This window comes from Chrysemys picta, chromosome 20 (genome assembly GCF_011386835.1).
Source record: "Chrysemys picta bellii isolate R12L10 chromosome 20, ASM1138683v2, whole genome shotgun sequence".
NCBI lineage: Eukaryota > Metazoa > Chordata > Testudines > Emydidae > Chrysemys > Chrysemys picta.
In genome coordinates this window covers 22139407-22155975 of record NC_088810.1, presented here as the reverse complement: position 1 = coordinate 22155975, position 16569 = coordinate 22139407, and the positions used below count along the sequence as shown (strand labels likewise).

Sequence of the window (16569 nt, the reverse complement as noted above, 5' to 3'; positions counted from 1 at the left end):
GGAAAGATAGAAAATGCGGCAAAAGACCACCTTGGCTTAACCATGAGATCTTGCACGATCTAAAAAATAAAAAGGAGTCATATAAAAAATGGAAACTAGGACAGATTACAAAGGAGGAATATAGGCAAACAACACAGGAATGCAGGGGCAAGATTAGAAAGGCAAAGGCCCAAAATGAGCTCAAACTAGCTACAGGAATAAAAGGAAACAAGAAGACTTTTTTATCAATACATTAGAAGCAAGAGGAAGACCAAAGACAGGGTAGGCCCACTGCTTAGTGAAGAGGGAGAAACAGTAACAGGAAACTTGGAAATGGCAGAGATGCTTAATGACTTCTTTGTTTCGGTCTTCACCGAGAAGTCTGAAGCAATGCCTAACATAGTGAATGCTAATGGGAAGGGGGTAGGTTTAGCGGATAAAATAAAAAAAGAACAAGTTAAAAATCACTTAGAAAAGTTAGATGCCTGCAAGTCACCCGGGCCTGATGAAATGCATCCTAGAATACTCAAGGAGCTAATAGAGGAGGTATCTGAGCCTCTAGCTATTATCTTTGGGAAGTCATGGGAGACGGGAGAGATTCCAGAAGACTGGAAAAGGGCAAATATAGTGCCCATCTATAAAAAGGGAAATAAAAACAACCCAGGTAACTACAGACCAGTTAGTTTAACTTCTGTGCCAGGGAAGATAATGGAGCAAGTAATTAAGGAAATCATCTGCAAACACTTGGAAGGTGGTAAGGTGATAGGGAACAGCCAGCATGGATTTGTGAAGAACAAATCATGTCAAACCAATCTGATAGCTTTCTTTGATAGAATAACGAGCCTTGTGGATAAGGGTGAAGCGGTGGATGTGGTATACCTAGACTTTAGTAAGGCATTTGATACGGTCTCGCATGATATTCTTATCGATAAACTAGGCAAATACAAATTAGATGGGGCTACTATAAGGTGGGTGCATAACTGGCTGGATAACCGTACTCAGAGAGTTGTTATTAATGGTTCCCAATCCTGCTGGAAAGGCGTAACGAGTGGGGTTCCGCAGGGGTCTGTTTTGGGACCGGCTCTGTTCAATATCTTCATCAACGACTTAGATATTGGCATAGAAAGTACGCTTATTAAGTTTGCGGATGATACCAAACTGGGAGGGATTGCAACTACTTTGGAGGACAGGGTCATAATTCAAAATGATCTGGACAAATTGGAGAAATGGTCTGAGTTAAACAGGATGAAGTTTAACAAAGACAAATGCAAAGTGCTCCACTTAGGAAGGAAAAATCAATTTCACACATACAGAATGGGAAAAGACTGTCTAGGAAGGAGTACGGCAGAAAGGGATCTAGGGGTTATAGTGGACCACAAGCTAAATATGAGTCAACAGTGTGATGCTGTTGCAAAAAAAGCAAACATGATTCTGGGATGCATTAACAGGTGTGTTGTGAGCAAGACACGAGAAGTCATTCTTCCGCTCTACTCTGCTCTGGTTAGGCCTCAGCTGGAGTATTGTGTCCAGTTCTGGGCGCCGCATTTTAAAAAAGATGTGGAGAAATTGGAAAGGGTCCAAAGAAGAGCAACAAGAATGATTAAAGGTCTTGAGAACATGACCTATGAAGGAAGGCTGAAAGAACTGGGTTTGTTTAGTTTGGAGAAGAGAAGACTGAGAGGGGACATGATAGCAGTTTACAGGTATCTAAAAGGGTGTCATGAGGAGGAGGGAGAGAACTTGTTCACCTTAGCCTCTAAGGATAGAACCAGAAACAATGGGTTTAAACTGCAGCAAGGGAGGTCTAGGTTGGACATTAGGAAAAAGTTCCTAACTGTCAGGGTGGTTAAACACTGGAATAAATTGCCTAGGGAGGTTGTGGAATCTCCGTCTCTGGAGATATTTAAGAGTAGGGGTTAGATAAATGTCTATCAGGGATGGTCTAGACAGTATTTGGTCCTGCCATGCGGGCAGGGGACTGGACTCGATGACCTCTCGAGGTCCCTTCCAGTCCTATAATCTATGATTCTATGATTCTATGATTCTATGACACTAGCCAATCTCTCCGGTCCCAGACACAACCCTAGAAACCTCCGTCTGGCAGTGTCCAGGTATGCCCACTGGACACTGCAAGGTTATATGAGTTTGTCAATTTAACAAAGGAATTGATATGTACCAGGCTTGTTATCCCCAGGGGAGTCTCTGACACACTTCAAACCAAATGCACTGCTCCAGGGAGAATAAACAAACAAATTCATTAACTAAACAGATAGATTTTAAGTGATTATAAGTCAAAGCACAAGTCAGATTTGGTCAAATGAAATAAAAGCAAAACGCATTCTAAGCTGATCTTAACACTTTCAATGCCCTTACAAACTTAAATGCTTCTCACCACAGGCTGGTTGGTTGCCCTTCAGCCAGGCTCTCCCCTTTGATCAGCGCTTCAGTCGCTTCCTGGTGATGTCTGTAGATGGAGGTGGAAGAGAGAGAAAGAGCATGGCAAACGTCTCTCCCTTTTATCATGTTCTTTTTACCCTCTTGGATTTGCCCCGGCCCCCTTTAGAGTCAGGTGAGCATTACCTCATCGTAGTCCCAAACTGTCCAAAGGAAGGGGGGTGACTCACTGGAGAGTCCAAGAGATCCTTTGTTGTTGTCTAGGCCAGTGTCCTTTGTTCCTGTGAGGCTGGGCTGGGTTTGTCCTATACATGTCCTGATGAGGTGTGAACTGCCCCTCTCCTCTTGGGGAGTTTTTGCCTGGGCTTGCTTTAAGCCATGAGGACGCATTTTCAGCCTCATAACTATATACATGAAATTACAACCTATAACATTACCGTAACAACAATGCTCAGTACATCATGAGCCTTCTGAAGACACACTCAACATGACAAACTTTGCATTAGATACCACATAATCATATAAGGATGAACATGAGGGTATAGGGTGTTCCCACGAGGTACAGACCGTCACAACTGTCCAGCTGGAAAGGGTTCAGGAAAGAGCTACAACAAGAATTTGAGTCTGGGAAATGCACTTTATAAAGAGAGACTTTAGAAGCTCAATCTATTTAGTTTCAAAGAAGGTTGACAGGTGACTGGATCTTAGCCTACAATATCAGTGATTTCTGATTGCAGAGGGCTCTTTAATCTAGCTGAAGAGAGCACAACGAGATCCAATGGTGGGACGCTGGGGTCATGAAGGAATTTGCCCCCAAGTCACATTGGCAGAGACCCTGGTTTTTTTTCCACTTTCCTCTGCAACCTGGGGCGCGGGTTCCCAGGTGTCCCGGCCCCTTCCCCTGTTGCACTCTATGGCTGCAGCAACCTCAGAGCGTCACCAATCGCTCCCCGCATGAATTAACCCTGTCACGTTTCTTCCTTCAGGTTTCGCGAGCAGCCCAGCGAGCTATTGCCAGGTGAAGGGGATTCTCCTGCTGGTGTTGCTGGGAGCCCTGGTCACAGCCATCGTCATGGTGCACGTCCTCACCCGGGACAAGGAGAGGCTGGATTGAGCCGAAGGGCCAGTGCAAGGAGCTTTCCTGGCTGCGTGGGGCGACGTCTGCATCTGCAACGGGGTCTTTTCACTCCCCTACTGCAAACGGGAGCCGCAGCAGCACAGCTGTCGATGGGCCTGGGTTTGGACCCTTCCCTGCTCCTTTGCCCTGCCATGCTGGGGCTCAGCATTCAGAGCCCCCTAAACCTGACTGCGAATGGGCTGCCACCACCTCCTGGCTGGGCACGGGCTGCCGGTGCCCTGCCTCAGTTTCCCCAGTCTCAGTTTCCCCACCTGCTGGGACGGTTCAGCTGGCTCAGCTCTCTGGCTGGGTCAGTGCGGAAGCTCAGCCCCCTTCCAGGGTATCACAGTCCAACCACACACAAGACAGAGGAGCTGCACACACAGCTTTGTCATTGTGTATTTTGACATGCCAGGCTGACACCGTAAATAGCCTTCAATCACATTCTAATATCTTCTGAAGCAGCATTTTTCTTACCTGGCCTAGCTGTAAATTTCAGTCATTATCAATGGAAATATTTTTCCGTCCGTTTTTGTGTGTCTGGCGAAATCGACATTGACTGATAAAAGTCCAGTCCTTCCGAGTGTGCAGAAACCACCGCCGCTCTTGGGTTAAAATGCGTGTGCGCAGGGTTGGATACAAGGCTGCTGTGTTCAGTCATTCCAGGTGTGTTGGTTGTACAACGGTGAACTGCAAATCAAAAGGGAAAACTGAGGGGATACCCCACTGCAGCGATGCCGCCTACCCGGTCTGGCTCTGGGCTAGCCGCTGCCTGTGTTTCTTCTCATCCAGCCCGGCTGGGTTGGAACGGGAGTTTGCTCCTCCAGCAAAGCCATTAAAGGAAAAGTCCAGCCCTTCCAGGGGACCCCAGTCCAAAACAAACACACAAGTCTTCTTCTGCCCCCATCTCATGCTGGGCCCATGTCCCCATGCCTGGGGATCTGTGTCCTCGTCAGCCTGTCCTGGGCTCCTTTGATGCTCCCCCTAGCTGGGGTCTCTGTGGGCTTCTCTCTTGTCAACACCCCACACCCCCAGGTCTGGTTTAGCCACATGACCTGCCTGACACGGGACTTTTCTCAATTTCTCCACCTGGGGAGGCGAGCTAAGTGGGTCACAGGTGGGGCTGGATGGACCCCTCTCCATTTAAAGGGCCAGTCACCCTGCAAGAGCCATTCACCTGGCATTTAGACCGGTCAATACACTTCCTAACTCAGTTTTCAGTGGTGTAACGCACACCAGCCGGCCAGTCCTTTAACATCGACATTCAATAAGGGCCTGACCCAAAGCTCACCGACCTACATGGAAGACTATTTAACATATTCATAAACGAACCGGAAAAAGGGGTAAACAGTGAGGTGGCAAAGATGATACAAAACTACTCAAAAGTCCCAGGCAGACTGCAAAGCGCTACAAAAGGAGCTCACAAAACTGGGTGACTGGGCAACAGAATGGCAGATGAAATTCAATGTTGATAAATGCAAAGTAATGCACATTGGAAAACATCATCCCAACTCTACATATAAAATGATGGGGTCTAAATTAGCTGTTACCACTCAAGGAAGAGATCTTGGAGTCATTGTGGGTAGTTCTCTGAAATCATCCACTCAATGGGCAGCAGCAGTCAAAAAAGCAAACAGACTGTTGGGAATTATCAAGAAAGGGATAGAGAATAAGACAGAAAATATCATGTTGCCTCTATATAAATCCATGGTACGCCCACACCTTGAATACTGCCTGCAGATGTGGTCGCCCCCATCTCAAAAAAGATAAATTGGAATTGGAAAAGATTCAGAAAAGGGCAACAAAAATGATTAGGCGTATAGAACGGCTTCTGTATGAGGAAAGATTAATAAGACTGGGACTTTTCAGCTTGGAAAAGAGACGACTAATGGGGGATATAATAGAGGTCTATAAAATCATGAGTGGTATAGAGAAAGTAAATCAGGAAGTGTTATTTACTCCTTCTCATAATACAAGAACAAGGGGCCACCAAATGAAATTAATAGGTAGTAGGTTTAAGACAAACACAAGAAAGTATTTTTTCACGCAACACACTGTCAATCTCTGGAACTCCTTGCCAGAGGGTGTTGTGAAGGCCAAAAGGTTCAAAAGGGAGCTAGATAGAGTCATGGAAGATAGGTCCATCAATGGCTATTAGCCAGGATGGGCAGGAATGGTATCCTTACCTCTGTTTGCCAGAAGCTGGAATTGGGTGACAGGGGATGGATCACTTGATGATAACCTGTCTGTTCATTCCCTCTGGGGCACCTGGCACTGGCCAGTGTCAGAGGACAGGACACTGGGCTAGATGGACCTTTGGTGTGACCCAGTCTGGCCATTCTTATCTTCTAAGACACCCCCTCCCCAGTGACTGCAGGGGCTTTGGATCAGGCCCTAAAGATATGGATTCAAGCGTCTGCCTCATGTCTATGCACAGTTGTGAATCACCCGCTCGTCTGGAGCCGAATGCGCTGCGAGGGATCAAGGGTCCTAAGTAACCACAACCCACCCAGCCTGACCTCCCTGCCTTCCTCTCCGCGCGGGGTTAAGGGCTTCATGCTCGCTAAGCGCTGACGGCCCAGAGATGCAGCAGCAGCTGGTACCGGAGCAGAGGTGGACGCAGAGCTTAGATCTCCTCACTGACCGGGGGGCGGGGGAGGCTGGGGAGACACATTTTTGCAACAGATCCAGGACTTGGGAAAACCTGAACGGAAAGGGGAGGATCTAGGGAGTGACGGTGGGGGTGGAGCCAGCCAGAGAGTGACAGGACACGGGAAGAAAACAGGGATGGGAGGATGTGGGGATACCAAGGAGGGCACCACAGAGAAAGGAGGCACGGGGAAGGGATCTTTGGCAGTGGGGGGGGGTTATGCAAATCAGGTGTGGCATATTCAACAAATATACAAATCATGAAATTAGGTTATTTGCATGGAGGCTTCTGGTTTCCAGCCCTAGCAGCTCTGGGGTGGACGTCGGCCCGCTGCGCCCTGCCAGCCCGGGGGCTGCTCTGAGCTGGGCTGAGTTGCTAGGTTGGCACCAGCTGCTAATGGCCCCTACAGCTTCAGACCTGGAGCTTGTGCCGATCGCATCAGCGGAGCAGGGCTGGGACTGGTCAGTAGGGTGACCAGATGTCCCGATTTTATAGGGACAGTCCCAATTTTTGGATCTTTTTCTTATACAGGTTCCTATTACCCCCCACCCCCGTCCCGATTTTTCACACTTGCTGTCAGCGAGCGGGAGACCTGCAAGGGGAAGCCAGGGCTGCCCACATGGGCCCAGGCTCGGTCAGCCTCATCCCCCCTGCTCAGCGCCTCCTGCTGGAACCCCCCTGGATTTCCCTCCTGGCCTGAGCAGCTGCCCTGGCATCACGCCCCGCGCTGCTGCCATGCTGAGCGTCACTGGATCCCTGTGACCAGGCCTCTGGCTGGGGAACGGCCCGGCACTGGACTCCCAGTGACTCAGGCCAGAGTCTCATTGGCACTGAGCCCCCTGACCCCTCACTGCCAGCGGGAAGGGGCCTTGCCATGAATGGGAGTGCCCTGGGGACCCGATCTCAGGCCCTTGCACACTGGAGATAACAGGGGCCCTAGTGTCCTGAGACCCCGGCCCTCAACTCCTAGCGTGACAGGCTCTCTGGTGCAATAGACAGAACCATCCAATATTGCAGGAGCCATGTCCGTTTCAGACCCACCCGCCGCCCCTCTCTGCCCTGAGCAAGGCCCATGAGAGGAGCCTTCCCCAACCCGGCACTCTGGGCTTGCACTGACCGAAGGCAACGTGATCCCTCGCCCAGAGCCCGGCTGGGTGTAGCCCGGCGCTCAGAGTGACGCACCCTGCGGGGTTTAGGGAACTCGGCTGCTTTGAGCTCACAGCGCGACTTACCACAAAAGGAAAGAGCGTCTCGCGGGGGAAGTTGCAGAGCTGTGGGGTGGGTCATTTCTCTGCAGCTCCTCGGCACCATCAGGGATCGGCCACTCAGCCAGACCCTGCCGGCCAACCCACTCCGGCTCTGTTCAGTCAGGACACCCGTTATACGGACTGACGGCCGCCCGCTCTGCCTGCCCCTCGCTGTCAGGATGGAGGGGGCTCGACGGCCTTCCCTTCTCTTCCTTCTGCTGGTTTTACAGCCCGTAGGTGAGTAATCTGTCTGAATTCCAGGGCAGGAAACAGCGTCACCTGCAAACCCTGAGCCTGGACCCTCATCATCCTCGCCAGCAGCTGGGGGAAAGACCAGTGGGGAGCTACACGACCCTGAAGAGGCCAGAGTGGCCGGTGGAAGGGTCTGGATAAGCCCCGAAGAGTTGCGGGAGTTGGGGGAGTGTAGACGACACTAGGACAGAAAGGGATGGGGGTGATTCTGGATAACGAAGGGAGAAACACAGAGAAATGGGGGGGCTCTGGGGCAGGGAGACAGGAGGACTTAGGAAGGGGGAGGCAGGAGGAGATGAAGTGAGGTTGAGGACATGGGGCTAAGCCCTGGGAGGGGCGGAAGGGGGACTCCAGCGAAGTGGCCGTGTTGCAGTGGGTGATGCCTCTATCCCTGTGGGTGGTGGGGTGGTGCAGAGGGGTAGCGTTATTTCTGCTGTCCAAGTGCCTGCTCAGGTTCCACATGGATTATTGCTTCTCCCCCCGCCCCCTCCACGCTCCCCACCCTCGGCACAGCGACTGCCGGGGACAACAATTTTCTGAGACTCTGATCTGCCCACTGAGCGGAACGGCCCGTCCCTGCACGTGCACGCCAGCTGGGCCCCACACAGCATGAACCATGGGACAGCCACGGGACAGGTGGAACCCTTTGGTCAAGACAAGCAACGGCTGAGATCTTCCAAGCCCACTGGGGAATGGAGCCCCATAAAGGGCTGATTCTCCATTGCCCAGCGTGTAGGGGGAGAGCAATCAGAAGGTGGAGTAAAAAAAAAAAAATCATGATTTAATCTTGTATAAGAACCTCATGATTTTTTCGGGGGGAGAAGGGGTCTGACTCCTGATTTTTGGGGCTAGCAGTGCTGCAGATCACAATGTCGCCATTTCACCCTCGCTTTGCTCTGGGGGAAATGGCCCTACAAGGTGCAGAACCCCAGATCTCAGCCCTTCGTCCTTTTCACTTTGCCTCTCCATTTCCTTCTGTTTCTGCCCTTCTCAGTCAGTCCAGCTGTAACCACAGCTGGGGGGGCTGAAACACCAACAGAAATGCCACTTGGGTCATTTCCAGCCTGAGCAGCAGCTAGAAAGGGCAGGATGACGCCAGTCCCAGGGGAGAGGCACCCTAAGGGGCATGAATAGTTTGGAACAGGACCCTGGGGTGCTAGATGCTTTACTCGCCCGTTTGAGGTTCCCCTGGCACCAGCAGGACCTAGCTGCTAGAGCATCTGGCAGAAAATTTGCAACATGGAGACAGGGGCAAGACTATTTTTGTGATGGTGTGGGCAGCATGACCCCCTCAGGACCCGGAGAAAGAGATGGGTGTGTGCGGACATTTGATAGAAAGCATCAGCCATTCAATGGGCTGTAATGAAATCAGCCTCCCATGAGGCTATGCGGAAAACCCCCTGTAACAGCTGTAACCCACTCCAATCCAGGGCGGGCCTTTGTCCCCTTCTAGTGGCAGCTCCACCTCAAAGGGTCAGAGCCTCCTACTGCTACCGGGTCTCTATCCCCCAATAGTTGATGCATTCAAAAGCCACCCCTGGATCCCAATCTGACCACTGGCCCCTCACTCGGCAATAGCCCAATCACAGCCCCAGGAGTGGGGCCTGGCCATGGGGCGCTGGACACCATGATATGGGAGGGTTTGGGCCCAGCTCCATAGGAAATGGAACTGTGTGTCCTCCCCCCCCCCCAGCCCCGGAACAGCAACCCCCTGGTTTTTGAGAGAAGATGTCACAAGGGCTGGGGAGGGGGACTGGCCTGGTGTCCCCGCGACGGGGCGTGTGGTCGATCTGGTCCTGAAGGGTTCTGTTCTCTCTCATGTGCCAGGGTACAGCAAAGCAGAGGCAGACGCGATGGAGCTGAGCGGGATTCTGGGAGGGTCGGTCACTTTCCCTCTGGAGATCCCAGCAGCAGAGCAATTCGAGATCGCTGCCTGGACTGTAAACACAAACAGTCTAGTAACTGTAACACCAGGGAAACCACCCAATGTCCTTCTGATAGACAAAACAAATTACCGCGGACGCCTGGGAATCCTTGACGAGAGCTACTCCCTACAGCTCACCCGCCTGCGGATGGAGGACACGGGACAATACAGAGCGGCCATAAACACGGATAAAGGCTCTGTTACCAAGCGCTTCACACTGCGCGTGTACAGTAAGTGTGGGGCCGGTGAACCCCGGGGGAAGCTGGAACCCGCCCTGCTCAGGAACCTCCTCTGGGAGATCAAGGGCTGCAGGGTCCCAGCGTCTGTGCAGACCTCTCAGTGCGGCTGCTTCTCCTCCCCTCCCTGCTCCTGTTCCTTCCTCTCCCCCACACCCCAGCCCTGCCTTTCTGCTCCTCCTCTACAGCCATTTCCCACTTGTCCTCTGCAGATACCTTCCCCCATCCCGGCTCCTACCCCATTGCTCCAGCCCCTTCCCCGAACACACACAGCCCTGGTCCATCAGAAACCCAATCTCCTCTTGGCATGTACGTTTCCTTCACCCACCCCAGCGTTTCATTGTTCGCCCATCTTCTCCAGGCCCCACTCTGATCTCCTCACCCCACAACTCCAGAGTGATCTTCACCCCAACAGAGCTGGTCAGACAGAATTCCCACCACGCAGGACATGCTGGTATTTCAACAGCGGTTTTCCTCCTGCATCAAGAGGAAAAGTGGAAAGAGCAAAAATGTTCACGGAACAAAACAGTTTGAAAATGTTCGATTCAGAAAGGAAAATTTTCAACATTTTCAATCAAAGCAAAAGTTTTGTTTCAGAGCTTTGATTGGTCACTTAGATGTTTCCACCGACCGTGCCAATAAAACGGTGCATTGAGCAGAAATGTCAGTTCAAAATGAAACAGTTTGTTTCCAAATGTTGCTGTGGAAAATTAAAAAATTCCACTGAAATGGACGATTCCCCCTGGAAAATGTCAATTGCAACAAACCCACATTTTCCAACAGAAAAAAATATCACTGGAAACTTTTGATCAGCTGAGACCCCCAACAAGCCTAGAGACTGGGCCCCCCTGCAACCCTCAATCCCCTAAATGATCCTTTCCTTCCATCTGCCCCCCACTTCCTAGTAGTGACAGCATCACACTTCCCCACTGCCCCTGCTCCAACCATGCTGCGAAGATTCAGAGAGCTCTCTGCGTTCTTCTTCCCCCAGCAGTTCCAGGCAGCAGCTAATAAGATGCTGCTGTGATTTCATCCTGTTCCACGTTTCTCTGCACCCCTCTTAGAGCCAGTACTGGAGCCAACTGTCCTCTGTGACTCAGTGACCTGTGTGAGTGAAACCTGTAACTACAACCTGAGCTGCACTGCCAGGGATGGAGGGGACAATGTGACCTACAGCTGGACTCACACAGCAGGGGGCGCTGTTGTACCCAATGTGTCCATTCTGCACATCTCTCTGAGCCCCCCTGATGCTCACCTGGCCGTCACCTGCACAGCCCAGAACCCCGCCAGTAACAGCTCCACAACGGCCTCCGCAAAGAACCTTTGTGCAGGTAACTTCCTCTGCAGGATCGCGCTGCCCAGTGCTCACAGGGGGGAGCTGGCATCGGGTCGCTGCCTTTGCACCAGTCCCAGGCCTTTCATCCCAAATGGAACCTGGCCCCCGCTGCCCCAGAAGCCACCTGGCTGCAGATTTTAGCCTGTAAACCTGCCAGGCAGGGAGCGGTTTGCTCTGGATTTGTCTGTGTCATCAGAGCAGCGTCGCAGGGTCAATGGGCAACAGCCTGGGCCCAAGGAGAGCCGTGTGCAGGCAGATATTCGGGGGCAGGGGGATGATGTGGGGGGACCCCGAGAAGTTTAGTTATTAAACACACCTGATCTCAAACACTGGCTCACTTAAGGAGCCACATCACCCCCCCATCCCCTCCCCCGGCTCTGAGAAGACTCCTACCTGGGAGGTAGTGGGGGAGGGACAGGAGCATCAGTGCAGGCTGCCCCGCCCCCGGGGACGGGTCACAGCCCCACCCTGCGCAGGTGTGATGAGCTGCTCACGGGTGGGGGGCGCAGGGAGGAGCCGGCGGAGCGAGGGGCTCAGAGTGGGGGGCCCAACGGGCTGTTTTGGGCGCATCAGAGCCCTCTGGGCCCCGCTCTGGGGACAGGGGGGGCTCCTGTGCCTGGGGGCCGGATGTGGCCTCTGACTCCCATTTCCCAGAGGGGACACCGGAGCCAGGGACGGCTCCAGTTGTTTTGCTGCCAAAGCAAAAAAAAAAAAAAACCCGGAGTACCGCCGTCGATGTGCCACCCCAAAGGGCCGGGGTGCCACCCCTTGAAAAGTGCTGCCCCAAGCACCTGCTTCGAACGCCGGTGCCTAGAGCCGGCCCTGACCGGAGCCGAGGTCAGCGGGACACGGCCCAGACTCAGCCCTGTTTGCACCGCGTCTCGTCCTGCCCTGTATGGAGCGGGGGGCAGGTTCCCAGGCACCCCGACCCCTTTCCCTGCTGTGCGCTTGGGACAATGCCAGTTCCCCCTGCATGAACTGACACCATCACCTTTGTTTGTTTAGCTCCCACAGCCGCTCCGGCCTCCTCACTGTCCTACTGCCGCGTCAAGGGGATCGTCCTGCTGCTGGTGCTGGGAGCCCTGAGCGCCGGGATCATCGCGGTGCACGTCCTCCCCGGCAGGGAGCGGAGACGGGCCTGAGAGCAGAGGAGCTCCCACTGCGGCTGCCAATCCCGCCTGCGCGTTCCCCAGCCCGCCAGCCCGAGGGTGCTCCGGGGGGACGCTCGCTTGCAGCTTCCGAAGGGTGAATGTCACTGAGTGGGAGGAGGGGAAGTATTGGGTCCCTCTGTGTGGCGGGAGATGTGGTGGAGAATCGGCCCTGCTCAGAGGCGCCCTCTGGCAGCCGCCGGCAGCACAACAGGTGCGCCTGCCTCGGTTTCCTCCCATCGACCTTCTGAAAAGACCCCAGTGTCTAATCGTTCCCCTACCTGGGGCTGATTTATTGTCCCAGAGTGTAAACAGCCCCTAGGCGCCCAGCCCACAGCTCACGCAAATCCCCCGACCCAGAGCTCACTGCTCAGTCCCCACGGCTGCTCCAACGCCTGGTTCTTTCCAGGCTTCCCAGACCTTTCCCAGGGACGCCCTGCCGTGCCTGCTCCCCACGAGGCTCTCCCCTCCTCCATGGCACCCGGCTCTCTGGGGACAGGAGCTCACTTCCAGCTGCACCTGGTTAATGCCCAAGGCAAGCCGGCCCCGGCCTCTGGCCGTTAAAGGGGCAGAACACCCTGTCACGGAGGCACTTTCCCCCCACTGTGCTCTGGGGCCGATGACTGTGCGGGGCAGGGCGATGGAGAGCCAGGACCAAGGAGTTTGGCCAGGAAGAAACTCAGCTGCCTTGTGAACCCAGGACTGGCCATAAAAACAGGGGACTCCGGCCTGGTCTAGACCCAGCTGCTGCACCAGAATCACTCTACAGGTCAGTGGGGGATTTTCTACTGGTACAATGAAAGCGCTGCCTCCCTTTCTGGGGATGCCCTTGTCTCAGTGGAAAGGGGCTTCTCTGGGTGCAGCCCCTGAACCTCTTTAACTGTCTCCGTTTCTAAACCAAGCCCTTGTGGAGACAAGCCCTTAGGAATTACCACATGGGATCAGAATCCCGGCCAGTCTAAACCAGCATCCCTGCTCCAGCCCTGCCCTGCCTCGGATAATTCAGAGGAAGGCAAAACACTCCCCCTAGTGGGCAATACTGGAATAACCTGCCCATATGAGGAATTTTCCTCACCCCACGCACAGAGAGAAGTTGGTTTATACCCTGGTGCCAAAGAGTTAATGTCCCTTCCACATTCTATCTCTCCTCCCCAGCAGAACCGTCAATGTCCTTGTGATTCAGACAGGTCGAGGGTGTGTTGGGTTTTAATCCTGCAAAAGCGTGACAGAGCGATAATATCCAGTGGCAATGAGTTCCACAGGATAACTTTCCATCATGTAAATAAAGTCTCCACCTCTGCACTCCACAGGGTCATGATCTTTGTATCGCCAGGGTAACCCTGCTACTGGCATCACACCCACTGCGGGGTTTCCTCGGGGCCCAGGCTCAGTCACCATCTTCCCCACACTGCTCAGCACCTGCTGCTCACACCCGATCCGGATTTGTGTCCCTGTCCCAGCACTGAGCTGCCAGCCATGGGGAGGTGCCTTCAATTCTTTTGTGTAGGCCTCTGTCTAGCAGAGAACCTACAGACCCTCCGTTCAGAGGGGATCACAGCTGCCCGGGACGCAGGGCCAGATTCTCATTCATGCCAAGCCCCCGTCACACAACCCTGGCTGTGCAAAGCGCCCTGACAGTGGGTGTCAATGTACTGGGTGCCCCATCAAAGGCCTTTTCCTTTGTCAGAGCCGTGTCAAGGGGCCCCGGGGTAACTGAGAATTCCTGGCGTGACAGGCTCTCCGGTGCAATAGACAGAACCATCCAATATCTCAGGAGCCGTGTCTGGTTCAGACCCACCCGCCGCCCTGAGCAATTAGAGGAGCCGTCCCCAACCCAGCGCCCTGGGCTGCTTTGAGCTCATTGCGCGACTTACCACAAAAGGAAAGAGCGTCTCGCGGGGGAAGTTGCAGAGCTGTGGGGCGGGTCATTTCTCTGCAGCCCCTCGGCACCATCAGGGATCGGCCACTCAACAAACCCTGCCGGCCAACCCGCTGCGGCTCTGGGTCTGTTGGGTCAGGACACCCGTTATACGGACTGACGGCCGCCCGCTCTGCCTGCCCCTCGCTGTCAGGATGGAGGGGGCTCGACGGCCTTCCCTTCTCTTCCTCCTGCTGGTTTTACAGCCCGGCGGTGAGTGATCTGTCTGAATTCCAGGGCAGGAAATGGTATCAGAGACAGTGGTGCCATTTCAAATTTCGGAGGCGGGGGGGGGCGGCACTTTAACTGTGGGGGGAGGGATAGCTCAGTGGCTTGAGCATTGGCCTGCTAAACCCAGGGTTGTGAGTTCAATCCTTGAGGGGGCCATTTAGGGAACTGGGGTAAAAATCTGTCTGGGGATTGGTCCTGCTTTGAGCAGGGGGTTGGACTAGATGACCTCCCTAAGGTCCCCTCCAAGCTGGATATTCTATGATTCCAGAGGCTACTGGGCACCTGAAAACTCTTGGGTTTTTTTCTGCAGATAAGAGAGATACAGTGCTCCTGTCAGATAATAGTTTCTAATTCCTATATAAAGAAAGAAAATTTAATAAATATTAGACCCACTCTGCTCTAATATACTAACATATTCTGACCTCTTGTGGCAAGTCGCTTAAGAGACACGGGTTAGGTTTAAAATGTTAACAGATATGCCTAGTTTGTTACTAACTCTTGAATACAACTCTTGAAACAATTGTAGAAAAACCTAGATGACTTTCTATGTGTTTTTTTAGTTGATCAAGCTCAGAATAGGTCCTTTAGCTTTTGGAAGCATCCTATTGGGGAAGACCCCGTGAGTTTATACTGCACCTGCCTGGGGCTCTAGGGGTGTTACCCCACCACAAAAAATAGGCTCGAAACTGACTTTAAACAGGAGTGAAAGTGACACTTTCAAGTCACTTGCAGAGTATTGCCGACCCCAAATGTTCAAAAATCAAGAATCAGACTCACCAAAAATCCTGAGATTGGCTTTAAAATAATGAGCTTATATAAAAAAAATAATAGATTTGGTGGGGGGTTCTTTACATTCTGCTTTTTGAGCCTTTAAGCTTTCTTCGCAGCTACAAGAGTTAGAAACGTCATTGTTCCTTAAGAATGAAGGCTGAAATCATCACACATCACTTGACTCCAGGTGCCGGGGGTTTAAGGAAAACAATATTTATCATGAGACTCACGACAAACTCATGAGAGTTGGGAACACTGCTTCCACTTCTGTTGAAAGGCTAGTTCCTTTTCAGTAGTGTCTTAAACACAACACCCTTCCCCCCACGGACTTCCTGTCCGACCTCAAGTCAGTGCCTTAGGGACAGAGTTTCAAAGGTTTTTAGGCACCCAAGGATGCAGCTAGGCATCTAGTGGGGTTTACAAAGCACTGAACCTTCTAGGCGCTTTTGAAAATCCCACTCGGTGCCTAAATACCTGTGAAAGTCTGACTGTGTGTGCCTCAGTGCCCATCTGTACAATGGGGATAAGAGCACAGCTCTGCCTCACCCAGGGGCTGTGATGTGAGGCGCTCAGATACTGCGGTGATGGGGCCACATCAGTACCACAGGTAGTGTGGGAACTTCTCTGTGCCACTGCTAGCCCTGCCCTGGGGTTCGGGCCCTTCTTTTCACTTATGCCCCTCACACCTTCCTCTGTTCTGAATGTAGCCTGAGCTCACAGGGCTTGGCTGTATTTCCTCTGAAGTCCCTGCGTTCTCTCCTCAACCCCTCACCCACACAGGGATTCCTGTGTTACAGGTTCATCTAACCACTTCCAGATCCTTCATTTAATTACCAGCCGTTCCTTCTCCTAGTCACCCTGCCTGTGTTTGTGAACAAAGCACTGACTCCCTGCCCCAGGAGACAAGCTGAGAGAAACACCTCTGTAGAACTCACAATCCACTGAAGAGCTCCGCCCGGGAGCACACCCCCTGTATGAAACTCGGGGGGGGGGTGGCAGCCCTCCCCCCCCGCCCTACCTAATTGGCGCCCTTGGACAGAGAGCGTCTAATGCACTCCCTGAAGTAGACTGTGGGGTGACCTCATCTCCCGCTGCCCATAGGAGGTGCACAAAGATGGCACCTGCATCAGGGGAATTTATGGAGCTTTGGGGGAACCACTTCAAATGCTCCACAAAGTTAGAAGGGAAATGGGGGCCCCACATACATCTCCTGACATGGGCCTGGGAGACTCATGCCCCTCCCCAACCAAAGGCCGCTTTGCTAGGTCTCCCCCAAACTCCAGCCCCCCAAAGTTCATTGGGGAGCACTGCAGCCCCCTCCCCTGTGAGCCCTGAACCCTCTGCACCATCAACCCTTAGGTGGGTC

General features: G+C 52.9%; 3 protein-coding genes and 1 long non-coding RNA gene across 7 annotated transcripts in view; 3 read left to right on the top strand and 1 right to left on the bottom strand.

The window, feature by feature from the left end:
• The window catches only part of LOC101933296 (natural killer cell receptor 2B4-like), an 18615-nt gene extending 14598 nt beyond the window's left edge, over positions 1 to 4017 (top strand). For both annotated transcript variants that reach the window (XM_065574339.1, XM_005311243.5), the window contains exon 4: positions 3360 to 4017. In XM_065574339.1, the coding sequence (XP_065430411.1) occupies positions 3360 to 3487 (128 nt within the window). In that variant the 3' untranslated portion in view covers positions 3488 to 4017. The remainder of the gene's footprint in view (positions 1 to 3359) is intronic.
• Positions 4017 to 10633, bottom strand: LOC135976799 (uncharacterized). Of its 2 annotated transcripts, none has more exons than XR_010594088.1 (3): positions 10128 to 10633; positions 7373 to 9577; positions 4017 to 4180 (listed from the first exon to the last, which is right to left on the bottom strand). It is a non-coding gene; the product is annotated as an uncharacterized LOC135976799 (long non-coding RNA). The 2 variants fall into 2 exon arrangements; XR_010594089.1 differs by having other exon boundaries at positions 10182 to 10633.
• LOC101932576 (T-lymphocyte surface antigen Ly-9-like) overlaps positions 9493 to 16569 on the top strand; it is a 22832-nt gene continuing 15755 nt past the window's right edge. The window contains exon 1 of the mRNA XM_065574336.1: positions 9493 to 9793. Within this exon, the coding sequence (XP_065430408.1) occupies positions 9493 to 9793 (301 nt within the window). The remainder of the gene's footprint in view (positions 9794 to 16569) is intronic.
• Positions 13718 to 16569, top strand: part of LOC135976798 (SLAM family member 6-like) — a 27119-nt gene continuing 24267 nt past the window's right edge. Inside the window, exon 1 of one of the 2 annotated variants that reach the window (XM_065574340.1) lies at positions 13718 to 14414. In XM_065574340.1, the coding sequence (XP_065430412.1) occupies positions 14357 to 14414 (58 nt within the window). In that variant the 5' untranslated portion in view covers positions 13718 to 14356. The remainder of the gene's footprint in view (positions 14415 to 16569) is intronic. The other variant, XM_065574344.1, reaches the window with a different exon arrangement.